The sequence below is a fragment of the Uloborus diversus genome, chromosome 4 (genome assembly GCF_026930045.1).
Source record: "Uloborus diversus isolate 005 chromosome 4, Udiv.v.3.1, whole genome shotgun sequence".
Lineage (NCBI taxonomy): Eukaryota > Metazoa > Arthropoda > Arachnida > Araneae > Uloboridae > Uloborus > Uloborus diversus.
This window is the reverse complement of record NC_072734.1, coordinates 97,462,783-97,483,302: the sequence shown is the minus strand read 5'-3', so window position 1 is coordinate 97,483,302 and position 20,520 is coordinate 97,462,783. Positions and strand designations below refer to the sequence as shown.

The 20,520-nt window shown below is 31.6% G+C and overlaps 1 protein-coding gene across 1 annotated transcript in view; it reads right to left on the bottom strand.

Annotated features, from left to right (window-relative positions):
- Positions 1-444: 444 nt before the first annotated feature.
- Positions 445-20,520, bottom strand: part of LOC129219906 (T-box transcription factor TBX3-like) — a 68,991-nt gene continuing 48,915 nt past the window's right edge. Inside the window, exons 3-6 of the mRNA XM_054854221.1 lie at positions 13,964-14,110; positions 11,593-11,669; positions 3,454-3,620; positions 445-1,097 (exon numbers count right to left, since the gene is read on the bottom strand). Of these exons, the coding sequence (XP_054710196.1) occupies positions 445-1,097; positions 3,454-3,620; positions 11,593-11,669; positions 13,964-14,110 (1,044 nt within the window). The remainder of the gene's footprint in view (positions 1,098-3,453; positions 3,621-11,592; positions 11,670-13,963; positions 14,111-20,520) is intronic.

Here is a 20,520-nt window from a genome sequence, read left to right as displayed (position 1 = left end):
TTAATAACCAGTTCTTTGCTTATGTATCAAAATTTTCTCCCAGAGTTACAAAACGAAAAGATTTTTAAAACAAAATGTAATAAACTTCTACAAAAATGATAATGGAAATCTTTTATTTCTTTTCTCTGTTGAAATTTAAAGTTCTTGGGAAGGAACGTTCTTCTTTTTTTTTCCTCGATATTCTTCTTTTGAAAAGTATTTGGTTGCTCTGTTTTCTGCCTTTAAAAAACTTTTTCTGCTGTTTTTTTTTCTGTGTTGAAATTGTCCATATTGCAAATTATGCAAAAGAAAAAATATTCGCTCTTCTGACCGATTGAATGACAGTAAAGTGACTGAAATAACACAAAATTAATAACTTGTTCATTGAAACTTTATAACATAACTTGTCATGTACACCATTAGGAAGCACTCGATACCGTTCTTCAAGTTATAAAAACAAAACGTCTATTTGTCTCTCAAAGTTGACAACGTTACCGGCATGCTTTGTTGTCGTTCCAAGCCGTTCACCATGTTCTCCATGCTTTTTAGATCACTCGAAGATGAGCCAACGGAACTAGTTCCACCATCGGAGCCTGGCGACGACCTGTTGAAATGAGTTCCATCGTATGGGGAACTGGTGGACATTGGTGAGACTACTGACTGAATTGATCCAGGGAGAGATCCTGGTGTGGACACGATGGGATAAGGCCAGAACCTTTGTGGATGATACTTTAGTGGATCTGAGGTAGAAGAGTAACTTTGGTTGAAGATGGACTGAGACAAAGCCATGTGGGCGTTGAAGAGTAAACTAGGATGGAACGAAGAGGTGGATGGAGGTTGACTAAAGGGTCCTGGTAGCGGGAACGGTGGGGGATTGCTTCCTGGAAGGAACATGCCCGGTGGAGGAGGTGGTAAATACAGTCCTGATGAGTAAAGATAGGGCATCATATGTGATGGAGGAAAAGAAGAAGATATACTGACACTTGGCCCACTTTCGTTAATGATGACTGGTGAAGATGGCTTCGAAGATGTCTGAGTTTTGTCGAAATTCAATGGCAGTGGATTACGTTTCGAGGAATCCCCATTCATCTCTTTGGAATTAAGTCCGTCACTGGGTACTGCGGAGAAAAAAAATGTGTCAGTTATTTTCCAATAGAATACTAATAATTTCACACACACAATCCATACACTCATAACAGAGATAGATAAAATTGCAAACATCTTGTCATCCGTGTATTTAACTCACGAAGTCGCTATTAGCTATGGTTTAGGAAACTTTTACTTTTTATATTTACTTAAGAATTTGCTAATTCGTTAAGGCAATTATTGGGGAAATTTTCTGATCTCATTCTGCAATATCCCATATCAGAAAAATCAAGTCAACCTTAGATTTTACAGCTCATAACAATGACATTCAGTCCAAGCGAAATTGTCAAAGCTGAATGACTAACATACTAAAAATAAATAAATATGGACATTGATAAGAAATAAATAAATAAACTTGTGCAAAGAAGTAAAACAAAATAATCAACGTTTTGTAGCACACAATTACAGACTACTGCAGACATATGTTTCCAGGTTTCAAGGAACCCCCTTTTAAATGCAAAATAGTGAGCTTTAAAAGGTAACGACACCCTATAAAACCGTAAATTTTGTATGTCTTTGCATCCAAAAGCTTACTATTCTGCATTGAATAAATGGTTTCTTGAAACTTAGAAACACGTGCCTGCAGTATTCTGTAATTTTGAGTTACAAAACTCTGAATATTTACTTTTAACATTGATGTTTTTTGTCCATGGTAGTATTGATGCCATATTTTTTTTAATTTAAAATGCCGGTGTTGCATCTCTACTGCAAATAAACTGCAATAGTTCCCAAATTTTTTGAGCCTATTGCCTCCCTCTAAAAGTTGAATGGAGCCAATCACCACCCCTTCCCCTTTGCTTCTTTGAAAAAAATCATAAGTTGGCGCAGTTAGCATCGACATTATTTTGGGAAAATTTTTAATTTTAATTTGCAGTAATATGTAGATAATAATGCATTTTTTTCCTGACACTCTTAATCTAAAAACTGAATAATTTAATAAATGAATAAAAGTATATTTTTACGTCCCCCCCGTTTTCAACTGATAGGTATTGGAAGGGAAATACTAAACTTAGACCATTTATATGTTTTTTTTTAACAACAAAAGTTATATTTTTTATGATTTTTTTTTTTTTGAAATTGGAATCTGAGAAAATTAGAAACACAAACACTTAAAAAAAAAAAAAAATGAAAATTCATAATTTTTCTTATAATTGATGAAATAATTGAAAAAATTCCTAAATCGCCCCTTTGAGAGCAATTACTCTCAGGTTAGGAACCACTGAACTACTCAATCATTTTTTAACATTATTAAGACCATTTTAGGAATATATATGTTTCATTTTAAAACACTATTCAGACTTCAGGTGCTGTAGACGTCATCAAAGAAGGAAATTATGATGTTATTTTTTCTTTTTTGGAGAATATTTAGGAAGGGGGAATTTTGTTTGAGGTTGCTTGCAGCTGATCTATCTCAAACGTTCTGCGCAAGAGAGATATAGGATTAGATATGAGCCCGTTATTTTCATACAATTAAAAATCGTTCTTCCTTATCTTCTAGTATTTGAACATTACCAGATGTGGATAATATATTCTGTTCATTATAATGATTACTCTATTCGAAGAAAGGACCTGCTTAACAACCTGCTTTAAGACATTTTAAACCATGCAAATGTTTACATTCCGAAGTTTTGAAAAGCAATTATGAAACTGTGCGATACTGCAATCGTCAAAATGTTGTGAGTGACGCAGTTATATTATAATAAGGACAAGAAACAAAGTTAAAAGAATTTAAAGTAGAAAAATGAAAAAACAAAAATTCTTTTGAGTAAAAGGAAAACATTAACGAATTTTCGTTCACGGAAAAATTTATCAGAAGTAAATCAGGAAAAATAGAAGCGCATTTGGAAGTCCTTTTGCTGTTTTTCAAGAAATTAAGGTTATAATTAATGAAATTGTTATCTGAAGTCTGGAATTATGACATGTCTGCATCTATCATACGGATCTTCTACGGGTTGACGCAAAATCACCGAGTTGTCAACAGTCCTAGAGTCATTCCATTTCAAATCAGGGAGGCAGCTCTGAAAAGTGTCACATGACTATCACCGATTTTTTTTAAAAAAATTACATTAGTTACAACTAATGGACTAAAACTTCCCAAAAGGATTTTGCAAGGTATTGTTTTCCCCCAGTCGGTTGTCTAAGCAGCCAGCCGCCACCCATGGCCACTTAGCAGGCTCAGTCCGTTTGAAGAGCAGAGCGAGTATTTAGGTGGAATCTCTAATTTCTAAACATAACTCTAAAACATTTCATTCATCTTTCCGCTTCATAATTTTCACTAATTCTTGCAACCGGTACAGATTGTATGCGAGAATAATACTTTGTCCTCACCTTCTTGGTCTCCTGAGAAGCAGAAATTGGGCTGAAGGTCTGCTACTCCCCCAACGTCTACCTTCTCATCTTCTTCGTCACTGCTGTCATCGTCCATTTTGTGATCACTTGACATGCCAGTTTTATCACGTGAACTGCCATCTTGTGAGAGAAGCATCGTTTGCCTCCTGGAAAGCAAAGTTTTACGATATTATACTGAAATATGAATGACTTTAAAATATATTCGACTTTACTTCTTAAATTGAATGACATTATTTATTCTATGTTTGTGGAGTTCAGCATTGTTTGTGGGCTTAGGGAAATTTATGGGTTTGGGTTTGTCCGCAAATGATGTCACGCTTTGAGAGAGGGAGACTGTACATGAAATTGTGAGTTTGTGACAAGGAAAGAGGGGGGGGGGGGTAAAAAGATACACATTTTTATAAGAATATGTTAATTAAAAAATAGCGTGATATGTGACAAAGGGGTATGGTGAAGTGTGACACTTTGTGACAAAGGAGGAGAGAGAGATCAAAATAATGAGAAAAAGTGTGGAATCTTAATGGACATTCCTTATTAAAATTTACGTTTATTAAGCACTTGGGTAAAATATAAGTACAGCGAAATCCTAATTTTACGTTTCTCAAAAGGCTTGGTCAAAAAAGCGTAAAATTCAGGAAAACGTAAAATACGGGAAGTACACAGCAGCAAAACTGATGATGAGACCCAATGAAAAGCCGAAAAATGAGGGAAAAACGTAGATTTGTTGAACGTAAAATCAGGGTTTCATTGTATATTTAAACATACTAAGTGAGATTCAGCTATGTTTATTGGAACTGATTGAGATTCAGCAATGACTTTTGAGAAACTGAGAATAATATTTCGATTATCTCGAAGCAGAACAGGACGAAGATCTTCATTCATAAAAATATACAATACTATTTTAACAGAACTAACTGAAAGTATCTCATTATTAGATAAAGTGGAACATAGCTCTAAGACCCAAGAATGCAATATTCCCACCCCCGTCCCAATTACTTCGAATCTCCTTCCGTCACTCGGAAAATGAACTTAATCACTAGCTATAAGGTCAACTGCAATAGTAACGTATTATCATGCTTTTATATGACATCCAAACAATTTATTTGTCTGAAGAAACTATTTGGTTTCCTTTCGAATCATTAAAGTTCTGCTTTTTGACCTGAAAAACCTCTAACGACGGAATTGAACTCTTTTTCCTAAAGTGGAAAAACGTTACCTTTAAAACCTTAATGTACCGCAAAAGCATAATGTTGACTTGCGTGGTATTTTGTATGCTGTTTTCTCTAAACTAATAATTATTTGCTCCTTTAAATGCAACGTTATTCAATAATCATTAAATGATTGGCATAATAAATAGTAAATCGTTAAGTTTAGTATGAATAACAGGTTTTACAGTAATAAATACTTATTAAAAATTTCAATGTTTTGTTGCACCTATTGATTACATATTTTAATTCATCTATTCTAGTCTTACTAAAGCTGAACTGCTGATGCAATTCTTGCTTTCATTTTATTTCATGTCAATTTTTTATTTTATTAATTTATTTTAAATAATTTCTTGTGAAATGGTTTTTAACGTACTTTGTAAAAACGCAAAACAATTGAATTTATGAAAATCTTTCAAGAACAAGTTAGTTCCAGAACTTAAGCTAACTTTCCTTGAAAATTTCAAGTTGGTTTTCATTTTCCCATGCGTAAATTCTTAAACCAAAAACTGGCTTTTCCTTTCTTTGTTTTTCTTCCTTGCTATCATTTTGTAACCGCTTATTGAGATTAAAGAATTAAATCTTTACCGGTAAAATAATATTTAAAATTTAAATGAGACTGTTTTTCTCTTCAATTAATTGCCAAAAAAGGGAAAAAAATCACATTATGTAACGAAATTTGGTGTTATACGTGATCAAGTAGTAAGTATAAATGAGTCTAATTTGTAAACAGTTCATTAGTATATGCTTGAATTTTTACCTTACAGCTGTCTAACTTTGGATATTATCTTTGTATTGTTGTATCGTTGTTATGTGGACTAAAATTTGCAATTTTTTTTTTTTATTTTAGAGCCACAATAAGAGTGCTTTTGGAGGTTCACCCTACCCTCACGCTTTTGATAACGAGCGAGAGTATCCAGAAATATCTACTGGCATCTGGAAACTTGCTTTAGCGAACCCGAGATAAAACGATATCCGGGTTGAGCGAATATTTTTCAGGGTTCCAAACTGAAATCCTATGTGGTTAATGAATTTTTCAACGGTTGTAATGTGCACCAAAAGCTAAGGAATAAGCTATAAAGATCCGAAAATCTCAGAAATTTCAACTTTTTTATAGCAATTGTTCTAGCAGCCTTCCTTATCAATCGTTCCCTAAGAGAGTACCATCTTCTGAAATAGTTATCCCTTTTTCACCAAAACGTTATTGTACAAACCATACTCCTCATCTTTGATAAAGTAACTACTTCTCCAAAGTGGAACCCATTTCAACTTTTTTCAGTGTCGCTCTTCTACTTTTTGGTCAAATAACGCGGTTAATGTCGCTCTTCCTCTTCTTTTTTGTTCTATTGCTGATAATACTGTCTACTTCGCTATAAGCATTGACAATAGATAAGCTTTTTCCCTAAAGGATATAGAATATATCCTTTAGGGATATTGATTCGGAATTAATTGATTCGGAAAAAGCCGCAAAAGCCAATCCTCAATCTTAATTTTACTTTTAGAAATTTACTGTCGCTACTATCTGAAAGAATCGTATTTTTTGGGCAACTATCAATGTTTTGAACACTTTTTTGGTGTCTTACTGTAAAGAAACTGAAAGAAAGTGTTATAAATTCATTCACAATAAAAATTGACAAAATGTGCGTAAAATCTTCCAACCAAAAATAACATCTTTTTTTTCGCACAATGGATGAATTAAAAAAGATGCATTTTTATAGTTTCTGCTTATTAGTATCTCGTAAAATTCATGTGTTCATTACAGAAGTATCTTGTAAGTTGAGAATTTTTCCTTTTTCTTTTTTTTAATAAAATCGGATGTAGCAAGCCCCCGAATATAGCGCCCTTCTATGCCGGCCCGTTGAGGTTTCGCTACAGCGAGGTTTGTTACGAGTTTCCAAAAGCTAGTTTTGCCGAAAATTTATGGTAGCCTCAGTAAAAGCATCTCGTTTCAACGGTAAAAATGTATGGCAGTATGAGCAAAAGTATCTCGTGAAGTAGCCAAAAATTATAGTACGACATTTCCGATGCTAAGGGTGTTGGACTACACTCTTAGTCCGTGGGCTCATTTTGTAATAAGTGATCATGAGTGTCAGAAAAAAAAAAATTCTAGTGCCATCTGTAAAAAAAAAAAAAAAAAAAGCCCCGCGTAAGTACTAGACAAAGTTGTAAAAAGTCTATGGAAATCTTTCCAAAAGTATTTCGTGGCAAGCAAATACAACACTGTCAACAAGATATCTCGTGAGGTTGCTCAAAATTGTTTGGCGACGCTGCAGATGGCAAGGTCTTTTGTACAAAAACATGGTCTAGAGTGCAACACTTTAGATTATTGATTTTAGACCATGCTTCTGTACAAAAATATTCATTGAGATCAGTATGAATATAAACTTCTTGAAAGTATTTGGTGAAGCTGCCAAAGTGGATGGTTATCTCTGCAAAAGTATTTCGTGACGACGCCAAAAATGTGTGGCAGTGTCAACAAAAATGTCTCGTGAAGTCGCTAAACGTTATAGCGTGACGTTGCAAATGGTAATATGAAAATTCACCATCAATTTCTAAGACCCCAGTTATACTAAGTTAATGAAAAACAACACATCAACACCGATATTTGCAATGCAAATTTCGCAGTTTGATCACAAAGCATTTAGAACTAAATCTCAGTCATGTCATTCACTAAGCATTTATAATTTACTCAAAAATTGGTATAGCAACGATATTAACTCCAAAAATTGAGAAAATGAATAAATAAATAAATGAATAAGGTCTCACACACGCTCCGAGTGAAAGGTTGCGTGCCGTTTCACTAATGTAAGCACCACAGCCACCTCCATATTTATTTTCACTTCCTCGTTACCACTAATGTTATGCAACTGAGCGATAGTTAAGAAGCAAGTGCAAGTAATAAAAATTTCACGCTGCAAGTGTGGGACTAAAAACTCTTAATTTACTGACACCTAATCCACCATTCGTAAGCTAAAGTCATAAAAAAGTCTCTTCAATCTTGGTTTCAACTAGTATTTTGGTGTTAGTCCTGATATGAAATCATAAAATTCAAGGGTTGACTGAATAAAGGTTGGTGTAATCCAACGCTTTGTAGACTTTGGCGCGTTGTTAAGCCTGTTATATGCATATTGGATACGTCAAATGAGCTTAACATCGGTGTGTTAGAACCTTTTGGCGCCTGTATTCGCAGTTTGGGTGTTAATAAAGTTATTTAAATGATGACTGTCTGCAGTAGGTAGTATTTTATGGATTTGGTAGCGGCAGTTCCCAGTTTTCTTCAGCAGTTCGTAAGGTGATTAAGGAATTAAAACTTTTTTCTTTGATGCGAATTAATTAAGTCATTTTTCTTCTGTGAAGAAGAAATCCTTAATAAAGAGAGGAAGTAATGAAGTGAAACCCTTTTATGTGTTTCATTCATTTTGAATTTATTTTGTGCACAATGACCTGAAATGAGTTACAATAGCAATGCTATAAATACAGAGAAGAAAATTTTGTAATTTTCCGGATAAGATTTTTAATCTTAAAATCTGTAACTAAAGGATACTAAACTATAGAGCCATCCATAAATACTTTTTACGGAGGTAAAATTTGACTAAGTCACCCGATAAAATTAGCTCAATTTCCTTCATTAAATATATATAAATACAAATGAAATATATCCCTTCTATTCCTTTTTTTTCCGTCAAAGTGTTTGACTGGATAAGAAGTCATTGAATGTAACAGAAGTTTTGCATCTGAAAGTCATTTAAATCATTTTAGATAACTTGATGATAATGTATCAGGATTAGTTTTTGTACAATAATTTTCAATCATAAGCATTTTATTATTTTTTGAGGAGAATACCAAAAAAAAAAAATAAATAAATGAAAAATAATAAACTGGTTTTACGTTCGTAAAATTTAGACTCCGAAGTAAATCAAAACAGAGTACATCTACTAATTTTCATATTTTAAAGAACAGTCTCATATCCACTCTCACAGTACAAATCTTTTATCCTTGCAAAACTATATCTTTCGTTTTCGTGCAATCTATAATAGACGTTCACTTCTTTTAAAAAGAGAAAGAAAAAAAAATCCCTGCATTTTCGAAATTTTTTTATTACAAAATTCAGTGTAAATTAATAAATATTCTAATTATTTCTACGAAAACTTCAATTTCTATAAACGATGTCTAAGAATGAAGCATGAATCAATTTAATAAAAATGTAGAAAAACAAGTTAAACAAAAGTTATTTGTTCTGAAAATACTTGACTGCAATTATTGAATGCGGGTCATTTATACTAATGATAAAGTACGGTTTCTCCGAAACCATCCAGATAAAATCATCCAAAATATTAAGTGAAAAATAAAATATTTCTCTTTAAACAAATGTGAAAGTAATGAAATTATCTCATACAGCTTATTTATCGTGACATAATAGTGCAAAAATTCGTTTTTCTGAAATAAAATATAAAAAGTATCTATAACCATAAAAAAAAACTAAATTAAAAAAAAAACAATCACAGAATACAAAAATATTTCTAACGGAGCAGACGAGCGAACAAATCGTTTCCTTAAAAAAAACAACACCACAACAACATATTTTTATCCTTTTATTGGCAACAAGCTCGACTTTCACAGCATAGCTTCATAATAAAGCGTAGTGGAAAAGAATCCAAATCTCTATCGCGCAGCGAAGGATTAAAACCAAACAAAATATCCGCGTTGAGCAAATTGACTTATAAGCTTAATAACAGTATTTAAAATAATAAGTCATGAACAAGAAAAATAGGTAGGGTTGTCTCTCGAAAAGATTGCTTAGGACGCGAACTTTTTTTTTTATAAACAGGTATGTTCGATTGCGTGGATTTAACACCTGGTTGTGACGTCGAAAATTGTCGCCAAACTTGTCGATTACGATAAAAATCTAGACGAACTGGCATGTTGTTTGAATACATTTTGTCAGAAAAAAAAAAAAAGTCGTTAGCTCTAATGTATACAAATTTTCGATGCGGGCTGATAGATGATAAATTATTTCCGCTCTTTCAGTTTTTTCACTTAGGTGTATCTCAACATCCTGTGCCAGAAGTAAGCTAATTGTCCTCGTCATATGAATAGAGTATTCGTTTTAATTCAATTTTTCGTGGCTTCCATTTGAACCAAGTAAGAAAAAGCTTAATTAGTTTATGTATAATTCTGAAGAAGTGGACTGGAAAAATAGAGTTCAAACAAATACGCTAATTGTAAAAAAGAAAATAATAAGAATACCAAAAAAAAAATAAAATAAATAAAAAATAATAAACTGGTTTTACGTTCGTAAAATTTAGACTCCGAAGTAAATCAAAACAGAGTACATCTACTAATTTTCATATTTTAAAGAACAGTCTCATATCCACTCTCACAGTACAAATCTTTTATCCTTGCAAAACTACATCTTTGGTTTTCGTGCAATCTATAATAGACGTTCACTTCTTTTAAAAAGAGAAAGAAAAAAAAAATCCCTGCATTTTCGAAATTTTTTTATTACAAAATTCAGTGTAAATTAATAAATATTCTAATTATTTCTACGAAAACTTCAATTTCTATAAACGATGTCTAAGAATGAAGCATGAATCAATTTAATAAAAATGTAGAAAAACAAGTTAAACAAAAGTTATTTGTTCTGAAAATACTTGACTGCAATTATTGAATGCGATCCAGAAAATATTTCCCATTGGACACATTTTCATGTTAGCAGAGTATAGATTGGTTACTTTATTTACTCTTACAGAAGAATTCGTAAAGTTTGTAATTTGTAGCAAAAAGTAAAATCCCGGTAACACTTATTGAAAAATATCCTTAAATTAATGCTTCGTTTACTGTAATCAAAAACCGATTAGTATACAAATAATGTTTGAGCACATCAACTTGCAAATTTATTTTCCATAACGAAAGTCAGTAAATTTTTGTGACTTAACAATTGTTTTTAGATAAATAAACTAGTTGTTTCAGAAGTTATTGTAAAGAATATATAAACAGGAGTTAAGCCTGTTATTTAAAGAATAAAGATATTAAAAATAACATAATTTCTTACATATTTCATTATTATGGCTAGAGAAAGGTGTACCTTACTTTTCGCTGACTTTTGAAATTCCTCCCCCCCCCTGTTCTTCAGTTTCAACCTTACGTTTAGATATATTAAAGGGAGGGGAGGGGGGATTTAAATGTCGGCGAAATGTAGGATAAGCCCAGCGAAAAAGTGTTAAAAATTAGATGGCAACGATTTAGTAGTGATGCAAATACGTAAGTTAATCAGAAATTTTCTTCCGTTAACCATATTTTTCTGCCTTCAAAATATTTTCTGTAGTTTTACCGTTAAGTTTGCGAAGTTAAGTTAAAAAAAATGAAGCCAGCCAGAAGCAAAACTTTGAAAGTTCTTTTATTCCTTAGTCGTCATTGGCCGGTAGAAATAATATTATTAATAGCCACTTTTTGGATTAGTCGAAGCTTTTTTTAAAAACTTAAAGAGCTAAAAGGCTTTTTAAATAATTTGATAAAGTTAATCCTTAAATACATTAGTTAATGTAAGCAAAATGGCTAAAATAAATTACTTCATAAAAAGCTGCGTTTTGATTTTGGTGGAAAAGATTTTTCCAGGTAGTTAATGCCTTCGTGCATTTGAAGTCATTCTTTTTTTTTTTTTTTTTTGAGATGGCGGTAGAATGACCATTGACAAATAAGTTCTCAATAAACATTTTTTTTATTCAACCCCCCCCCCCCTGGGATCAGTGGTGGTGGCTTGTTTTACCATTTATTTATTAACTAAGTGTATCTATAAGTAGTTGCTATGTTCTACATCTGAAGCACATTTTTCGCAAATTCATGTTACAGTAATTTTAAACCGGTTTGTACTCTAACTGCACTGCATAATAACCAATTAATAATCACTCCTTACTTCTTTTCTCTTTTTCCAGCACCGGTGTCTCTGAAACCTTTGGCAAATGGATTGTGATCGATTTTGAGTTGAGTTATCTGGAAAGAACAACAAAATAAATTAGAATTAAATTTAATTAGTAAATATATAAATTAAAAAATTAAAAACTTTTCATGAAAAATGAGTTACATTAAATTATAACAACCCTTTAATTAGTTAATTAATGTTTAAAAAATGCATAAAAATAAACATTAAAAAAGTAAGTAAAAATTAATAAAAACTTTTAATCTGTCATTTAGTGAATTTTTTGTCAACCCTTTAAGGGTGCCATTTGAATCCATATGGCACCCTTCAGGTTATGCCGCTGGTGCTACAAAGTTTTTACCAAAGAGGTGAAATCACAATGGTGAGGTATGGTAAGAGGTGACCCAAAATTTTAACCGTGCATTTGTCTATTTATAATGTCTATCTCTTTATCTTTCAGTGTGGATGTAAAATTAAATGAAATCCCATCCATGAAAAATTTCTTCGTTACGGTTGATTCATGGATCCAAGAAGGTCTATAAATTGTTTTTGCCCTGTGAAAAACCCTTGTTCGAACACATCGAAACCTTCATTATGTGACACAAAGTTGTTAACCACATTTCCACTCAATTGTGTAAAGCGTTATTGTATTTCAAGACGTTAAGGGCCAACATGTACTACACAAACGCAGCAAATTCATCAATTTTTCTGCTGTTGCAAATGCTGATGTATCAGGTATGGACAATTCTCTGCTTTAAGGAAGATTTTAGCAGTTCGTCGGTAAATCGTTATGTTTGATTGGGTCATTAAATCACAGATCGCTATGTTGAGCTTGAAGAGTTTTAGACCCATTAGAACATTTTTTTTTAATCGGAGCATTTCAAAAGCTACCGAACGCATACAAATAAGAACAACAAAAGAAAATATAAGATATCAGTTTTTTGTGTTTTTCTTCAACGTACGTTTCATTCCCTGCGTTTTCTTCTTCATTTTTCTTTCAAAGGAAGAAAAGAAGATTAGAGGAAGCAGGGGGAGAGTAAAGTCAATAAGTTGCAGTCCTCTGCTTTCGAATTCAATTAAATCTCATGCACCGTTTGTCATTTTTGACTTAAATGATGTTTGAAGAAAAATTAGCGTTGCAGGAGAAGGACCTAATTTTCAATTTCATTAGTTTAGAATTACTAAACGGCGGAGGTACAGCGGCTAAATTTTCATCTTCCATGATTAATTCTAATTATGCTCTTGATTGTTTTCACTTGGTAGACGAGGATTCTTCCCGGAAGGAAAAAAATCTTAGGAATGTTATTTTTTTTCCCATTCAAGAAAAATTTAAATCAAATCGAATTCCTAAATAAAAATAAAAATTTATGTTGCTGAGCGAGAGTCAAATATGATGGAAATTTTTGCAGAATAAGTTATTATTTAAGGAATTTAATGTAATGTTTCCTTGAAATTATGATTTATACTTTGTTGTTAGTCCTCTTAAGATTTTTGTCGAATATTTAAATATAATCAAATAAGTTCACAGTATATAAGGTATAGTTAATATTTTTGCAATGAAAAAGAATTATTATATTCAATGCAACTGTTTAGAATAAGAAATCTTAAATTCTAAGATGTGGTGTGGTCACTGATATGATTTCATCTTCAGGCTCGTAGAATATCGCGCAGAAATACATTGCGAAGACTATTTTTTCAATTATAAGCAGGGGATGAAGGAAGAATAAAATACACAACTCCAGCGGTTTAGTTAAAGTTATGTTCAAAAATCTTTCAAAATAGATAAGCCTTATACGTATGAGAAATAATCAATACAAAATGCTGATCAAAACTTTCTGATAAACATCGGAAAGCCGCAATCATAAAAGTAGTACCTAACACGTAAACATTTTAAAAGAATTGAAAATCATAACGCGGAATTACTTTCAGAACGTTCAAAACTATTGCTGCCTTCAGAATTAATTTTCGTTCGTAATTTCTCTGAACTGGTCTAATACGTAAAAAATCATACAAAATCGGAAAGAATTTTATAGAACTTAACTCTCGTGAGCTCTCGTGAAATTTAAGCCCTGTTGACTTATCTTCTGAAATTCAACTTTTCAGGAAGTCGGGCCACAGTACTAAAACTGGGAAACTAAGATACTTTAACTAAAAACGGAACTGAAATTCTTTCAGAAGTGGGAGATTTTTGTCGACATTCGTATTCTCGCTAAATTTTTTGCTGACGAACATTTAAATTTAGCAACCTCACTAACGGTCAAGAAATCAATTTTCCAAAGAATCAAGATTCCAAACGCCACCAAAATTTTTCGTAACTGAAGTTTTATCGAAAATTTGATATTTTCATTCGAAATAATAACAAAAATACCTTTTCGTTCTGGTAGGCGGTAACTGCAATGAATTCGGTCTCCTTGAAGACATACGTTCGGAACGTGGAGTAGGGTAACTTGAGGATGTCGTTCGCCCGCACCAGATGGAACCGGGGTTGGTACTTGTGCATAGAATTCAGGATCGTCTGAGTAATCAGCAAAAGACACAACACGAAAACAGTATGAAAATACGGAAGACTAATATAGTTTGTATTATTAATTATGAATGACATTTGTAATAAATAAAACTTTTACTTTAAATGTGGTACCATAATGTTCACAATTTATAAATCAGAACTAATAACAGTAAATAACAAAAATTCATGCAACAAAACACAGACCTTGTGACTAAGAAGATCTTCGATACATTTATTTATTTGTGTTTGATCCAATTTAGTCAATGTCTCCAAGCAAATGAAATAATGATGTTTAGGTTCATCAACTAAATATCGTTATTCGGATTAAGATTTGTGAAACGTTCGGATGCATACAGATACACGCACAAATAAATAAATAAATAAATATATGAATCAAAAGAAGGGAAACTTTTTTTGGGCAAAGTGAAAGCGCGAAGCAAAGTGAAATGTTGAAATATTTACTCTACTTTTAGATCACCCATCTGGTAATATTTTAGCGTGCACGTGTAGTCTATTGCAATCGGAAAAAAAAATTACCTCTGAAGATCAAAACATATAATAATACAAGCAATTTTCAAAAATTGATACTTAAATCGTAATATTTTGTAGTAAGTCAAAAATTATTTTTTCATTACCAAGTGATAAAATTCTTGTCATTAACATTTTAAATATTAATTTAAACCTACTAATATTCGATGTAATATTTATTTAGTTAATTTTACGCTTTTTATTGTTTAGAATATTTTGCATAATGTGTCTAGTGTATGCGGGGCATACTTATTTTCTTAATTATTTACTGTTTTATTCACACAGTTACTTTTCCTCATATGTTGATTAATTAAGTAATTTATTAGTTAAATGTTTCGTTATCTTTTAATTTATTCATTCACTCTTTTATTTATTCCGTCATTTAATCAAAAATATTTTTTCCAATCGGATGGAAAATATTTCATTAGGAAATAATTTTCTTTTTCATTTTCCCATATGTAAAAGAAAATGAAAATATTTCCCTTTTTTTGCAAGTTCAAATTTACTATCAAAATTGAAAAAAAAAAAATCAATTCAAGTTTTATCAAAAAATATATTTTTCTTTCTTTATGTACTGCAATTTTCAAAACAAATTTCCAATTCGTTCATTTTCAAGAAGCTAAGTCATCTTAACTAATTCACTTTGCCTCACATTCTCCTATACATCTATTTTAAATTTGGACGAAATGAAAAAAAAAAAAGTTTCTTAGGGTGATTATTTAGCTGTTTCTTAAATCATGTAAGAATATTTAGTTTTCACAAATTACATGCAATATTAAAAATGCTGTATAACATATATCATTCACATGCTTATTATTCCTCGCTATGTATGCTTATTTGTCCGAATCCACGGAAACGTTTGATACAGAAAAGTATTTTGTAAAAATAGCTCTATTAAAAGTCCCATAGGAATAATCTGAAAACCTGCATTCTTCTGTCTATATTTCAATGCCAATAATCCGTAATCGTATTCGTTCCTCTTGCAAGACATTAACAAACATGTCCTCTCTATTTACTACATCACACATGAACGCCTGAACAATTGCAATGACCATAAAAGCGGGATTAAAATTTCAGCTTCAGACTTCGCTGCAAAGGGGCTTTATTATTACTCCATAACTCATCCTGGATAATGCCCTGATTACACCCGTGGCATGTGAGAAGTTGGCAACAAAATGCGACTTTGTTCGCCAGAGCATGCCTTTATTATTAGGAATCTTGTGAACGGGTTAAAGCCGGATACACGTTTAGTCGGTGTGCCATACCGGCGCATTTGCCCGAAAAGATAATTGAAGAAGGAGAAAGTGACTTTTACATCATTCGGAGCAGTAAAGGACTGCTGTTGTCCAGTAAATTAATCCGGCAGATCCTTAAACGTGTTCCTTTAGTTTTGAATCTACCACTTTTCAAATTCCGTAACTAGCATTTGGGTTGGGTTTTATCATTTGAAACATACGTATTAAGTTAGTTTTAGAATATTAAAATGTTATTTTGGGATGAAACAGCCTGTATGATTTTAGAGAATTAATTTCTAAACTTTGAAAGAGAAAACTTCGAGTAGCTCGTCATGATTCTGCGTAAATTGATCACTTGTGCAGTCATTGAGTTGGTAATGACTGGGAAATTGTCTCATATAAGACCAACAATATACAGCAACTGTTAAAAGCTTTAGAGTATAATTTCCATACAAGCTAACCCTAAATAAAAACTGAGGTTAAATTGAAATAATTATGAAAAAGGAATACATGGATTTCAAAACATAAAGTGTAATAACAGTTCAAAAAGTGAACAAACTGAACTCATCTTAGAAATTGGAAAATGATAAATTAATTAAAACTATCTGTTGCAGAAAAAATCATATTTAATGTAACGCATAAAATGTCAGTTAGTTTAATTTAATTTCAATCCCAGCCTTCACAATTTTAAATCTACCAGTAAGAATAGAAAATGCTTCTTGTAAATAACAAAGCATAGCAAAGTTATCTCTAAATTACATTTAGCACCTTATGCAATAGTTATTTCCTTCCCAATAATTATTTTAAATTAAATTATATAAAACTGGCAGTCTGCCCAGAATGTAGAAATTTTGATTGCAATAACTTCTGTTTGTGCTTAAAATAACGCTCAGAACATACTTATTTTATCCAATGCAACCTTTTTGGAAATAACAAAAAGGCGTTGTTTCATTGCTGCATTCAAATGTGAAAGCATTGTAGCGTAATAATTGTAGTATATAAGATAAATACATACTTTTTGGTGCTGAAAAGTAAAGTAAGAAAAAACAACGTGAAAAAAGCACAAATTGCAGATTACTGCAGACACATGTTTCGGCGTTACAGGGAACCCCTTTTTCAATGCAAAAAGTAATGAGCTTATGGATGAAAAGACATCCGAAAAAAGCTTTTTTCGAGTGCGTGTCTGCGCCCACGTGCCAACACGTGTCTGCAGTAATCTGCAATTTGTTCTTTTTGGACGTTGTTTTTCTTACTTAATTGTAGTATATGTTTAAAAAGTAGAACCCAGAATGTAATTATGAATTTATTTTTATTGTAATTTAGGTAAATATGAATAGGAACAGTTCAACTAGTTTGAAATGAGTTTATGTGAGCTGAATATTTCAAATAAATAAATAAATAAATAAATAAAAATGAATTAATAAATAATAATAATAATAATAATAATAATAATAATAATAACAATAAAACGAAAATAAATAATGATTTTGGCAGAATAATCGAAGGGTGTGGGAGGGTTTACCATCATTAGCAGAATTTGATACTATACGTATGAAATCGAATTTAATTATAAAAATGAATTCAACATTTGATTTGGACTTTGATTATCATTCATCGAAAACTAATTCTATTTCCTTATATTTACCTCAGAATTAATTGTTCATTGATAGCCGTTTCATTTCTGTTGGAAACTTCATCCCAAAGGTACTTATTGTGAAAGAAAAATATTAGCTCGTGTCAAAACCAGAAGATACAGATTTTCTTGACTACGCCCACACTTTCAGTGCCACAAGAATTCGGAACTGACAACGAAATTATCCAGCTTTTGTTCGAAGCAGCTATAATGGATAAAATAAATGCACACCAGCAACAAAGAAAAAAAAAAAGAAAGCAAATTTCTAAATAAAAAACGAAAAACATTTTGCTTGCTACAAACTGTCAGCGCTCAACCCAACGGCAAAATAGAATTTGACAGAAAAGAAAGCAACTGTCATCTCAACTCCTTTGAGCTGTTTGCGTATAGGAGGGGACCATTTTGTGCTTTTGCATCTGTCTATTACAGGAATTCGTTGACGAAAGATTCTGTGACAGTACTTGCTGGTATTTTTAATGCATAAAGTTAAGTTTTAAACACTGAATTATATGAATTGCATTCAATTCAATTACGACTTATGCAAAAGCACACAGTTAAACAGATGCGTGCATTCAAACATACGCCAAGGGAAAAATATGTTGTGATCTTGCACTTATATCATTGACGAACGCGTTGATGAAAAATTCAATGATAATCCTCAATGGAGTTTTTAACTCATGAAGTTTAGCGAACAAAAGTAAATTGCATTCAGTTCAGTGATGAGTTGAATAAACATACAAACAGGCACAATTTGACAAATGCAAAAGCTTAAAATTTACGCAATTAGACAGATGTAACTCCATGTGTGTGCAGTTAGACACATAAGACACTTCATACCTACAGCGAAACTTCTACATCCACATGACTTTCGATCTTGTACTACCAAGAGTAGAGTGTGAATGGATGTAAAAGTTTTAATGCCAGGGCAGTATCTTTGTAAACATTTGCTTAGTAGTCTACTAAACGCAGGAATAAACTCCTCTATTTTACGTGACCTCAAGATTAAACCAAGCAACAATTGCTGTAAATTTTGGGAATGTATATTTTTAGTCTATAAAATGAAGACATAAACTTATCTCTTGTACGTGGCCTAAAGATTGCATCAATAAACAATTGTTGTTAATTTTGGGAATATATACATGTATATATTTTGAATGATAGCTGTAAATGGTTAAATTTAATGTATTGCAACATGTACTGGCTACCCCATACATACATATAGTAGTCCGACCTGGGTAAATATATAGGTTAGTCCGATTAGTGAATGAACACACCCCAGTTAATGAATAGTTCGTAAGATTTTTTCTCTGAATAAGGTTTCATTTTTTTTTCTTGGGTAAATTAGTAACAATTCCAAAAAGAAAGAAAAGGAAAAAAGGGAAAAAGACAATCTATGGAAGTAAAATAATTTTGAAAAAATGAAGAAAAACAGGAGTAAGTGATAAAGCGATTGAAAACGAAAAAAAAAAAAAAAAGAAAGAAAGAAATGAGTAATAAGCAAATGATATAATAAGCAAATAAAAAAAGAACCGACTTCAAAAAACAAAGAGGAACTAAACAGTAGAAAATAATTGGTCATACTTACATATGATTTCCTACCCAAACGTATAAATCAAATTTATTTTACAATTTCAGTACAAAAATCAACTAAACACCCAATTATAAAATAAACACTGCTTTTAATTACTATACGATGAATTATTTTAATACCTAACTAATTATATACGATCTCTTAATTTTTAATAACCATTTGAAGTCGGGGCCTGCTATAAACTACTACTTAACGTAACTGAGTAGGTTTAGTTTTAAAGACTTTCACGTTTTGCTAAATTAGTGTTTAAATAAGGATTTGGTGGGTTATCAGTTACGTTAGGCAGTAGTTTATAAGAGGCCGCACTTCAAATGGTTATTAAAAATTATGAGATCGTATATAATTAGTTAGGTATTAAAATAATTCATCGTATAGTAATTAAAATTAGTATTTATTTTATAATTGGGTGTTTATTTTAGTTGATTTTTGCACTGAAATTGTAAAATAAATTTGATTTATACGTTTGCGCAGGAAATCGTATGTAAGTATGACCAATTATTTTCTACTTTTTAGTTCCTCCTTGTTTTTTGAAGTCGTTTTTCATTTATTTAAAAATAAGTTATTACTTTTTTCTTTTTAGCGGTGTAAATATAAAATAAGTACGCAAGGTAGAGTATGTGGTACACTCCTTACATACATCTCAGTGAGAAAGCTCGAGCACAGGAGTTTGTCGTTTAATATCGAAATTGAATGAAATTTAGCAATGGGACTAACTTAATTTCCTGTTTGTTTCAGGGAAGTCTTTATTCAAAATTTGCGATATGACTGCTAATGATTAATAAAAAGGCGATATTTATGTATCACCCTTCCCCCAAAAAGTGTTAGTAAAATTTTAATGTATCAGTAGAGGCACTCCAATGGAACACCACGGGAGGTTACTGTGACCGAAAAAAAATCCTTATTCGACAAATTTTGTCTAACAGTTCGGTAAAATCATCATCATTCGGCAACAGTTGGAGTTTATTTGGCAAAATTATCATCATTCGGTGAAATTTGAAGTTCTATTCGGCAATATTAGGATAATTTGGAAAAATTAAGAGTTGAGAATTTCCGGCCTCCCAAAAATTTAGGTTCGAAGCGCCCCTGTGTCTCGGTATGTATAATTAATGTTTTTAGACATATACTTTAGTAATGTTGTAAAAAGAGATCTTTAGGGAATTTTTTTTAATATAAACTCACGTCTTTTAAATCAAAGTTATTTTCCAATAATATCAAATCATTCTGTAATTCACATTAAATCTAATCACATGCAAAAAAAAAAAAAAAAAAATGCATATACTGGGTTGAGAAGCAAGAAAGAATGGTATTTTTTCCTTTTTTCTGCAGTCAGATTTACTAATTTATGCCTCCATTTTCCAAATTTGCATTGAATATTTTCGTTTAACTAATAAGATCAGAGAAAAATTTCATATTTCCATTTGTACTCCTCTCT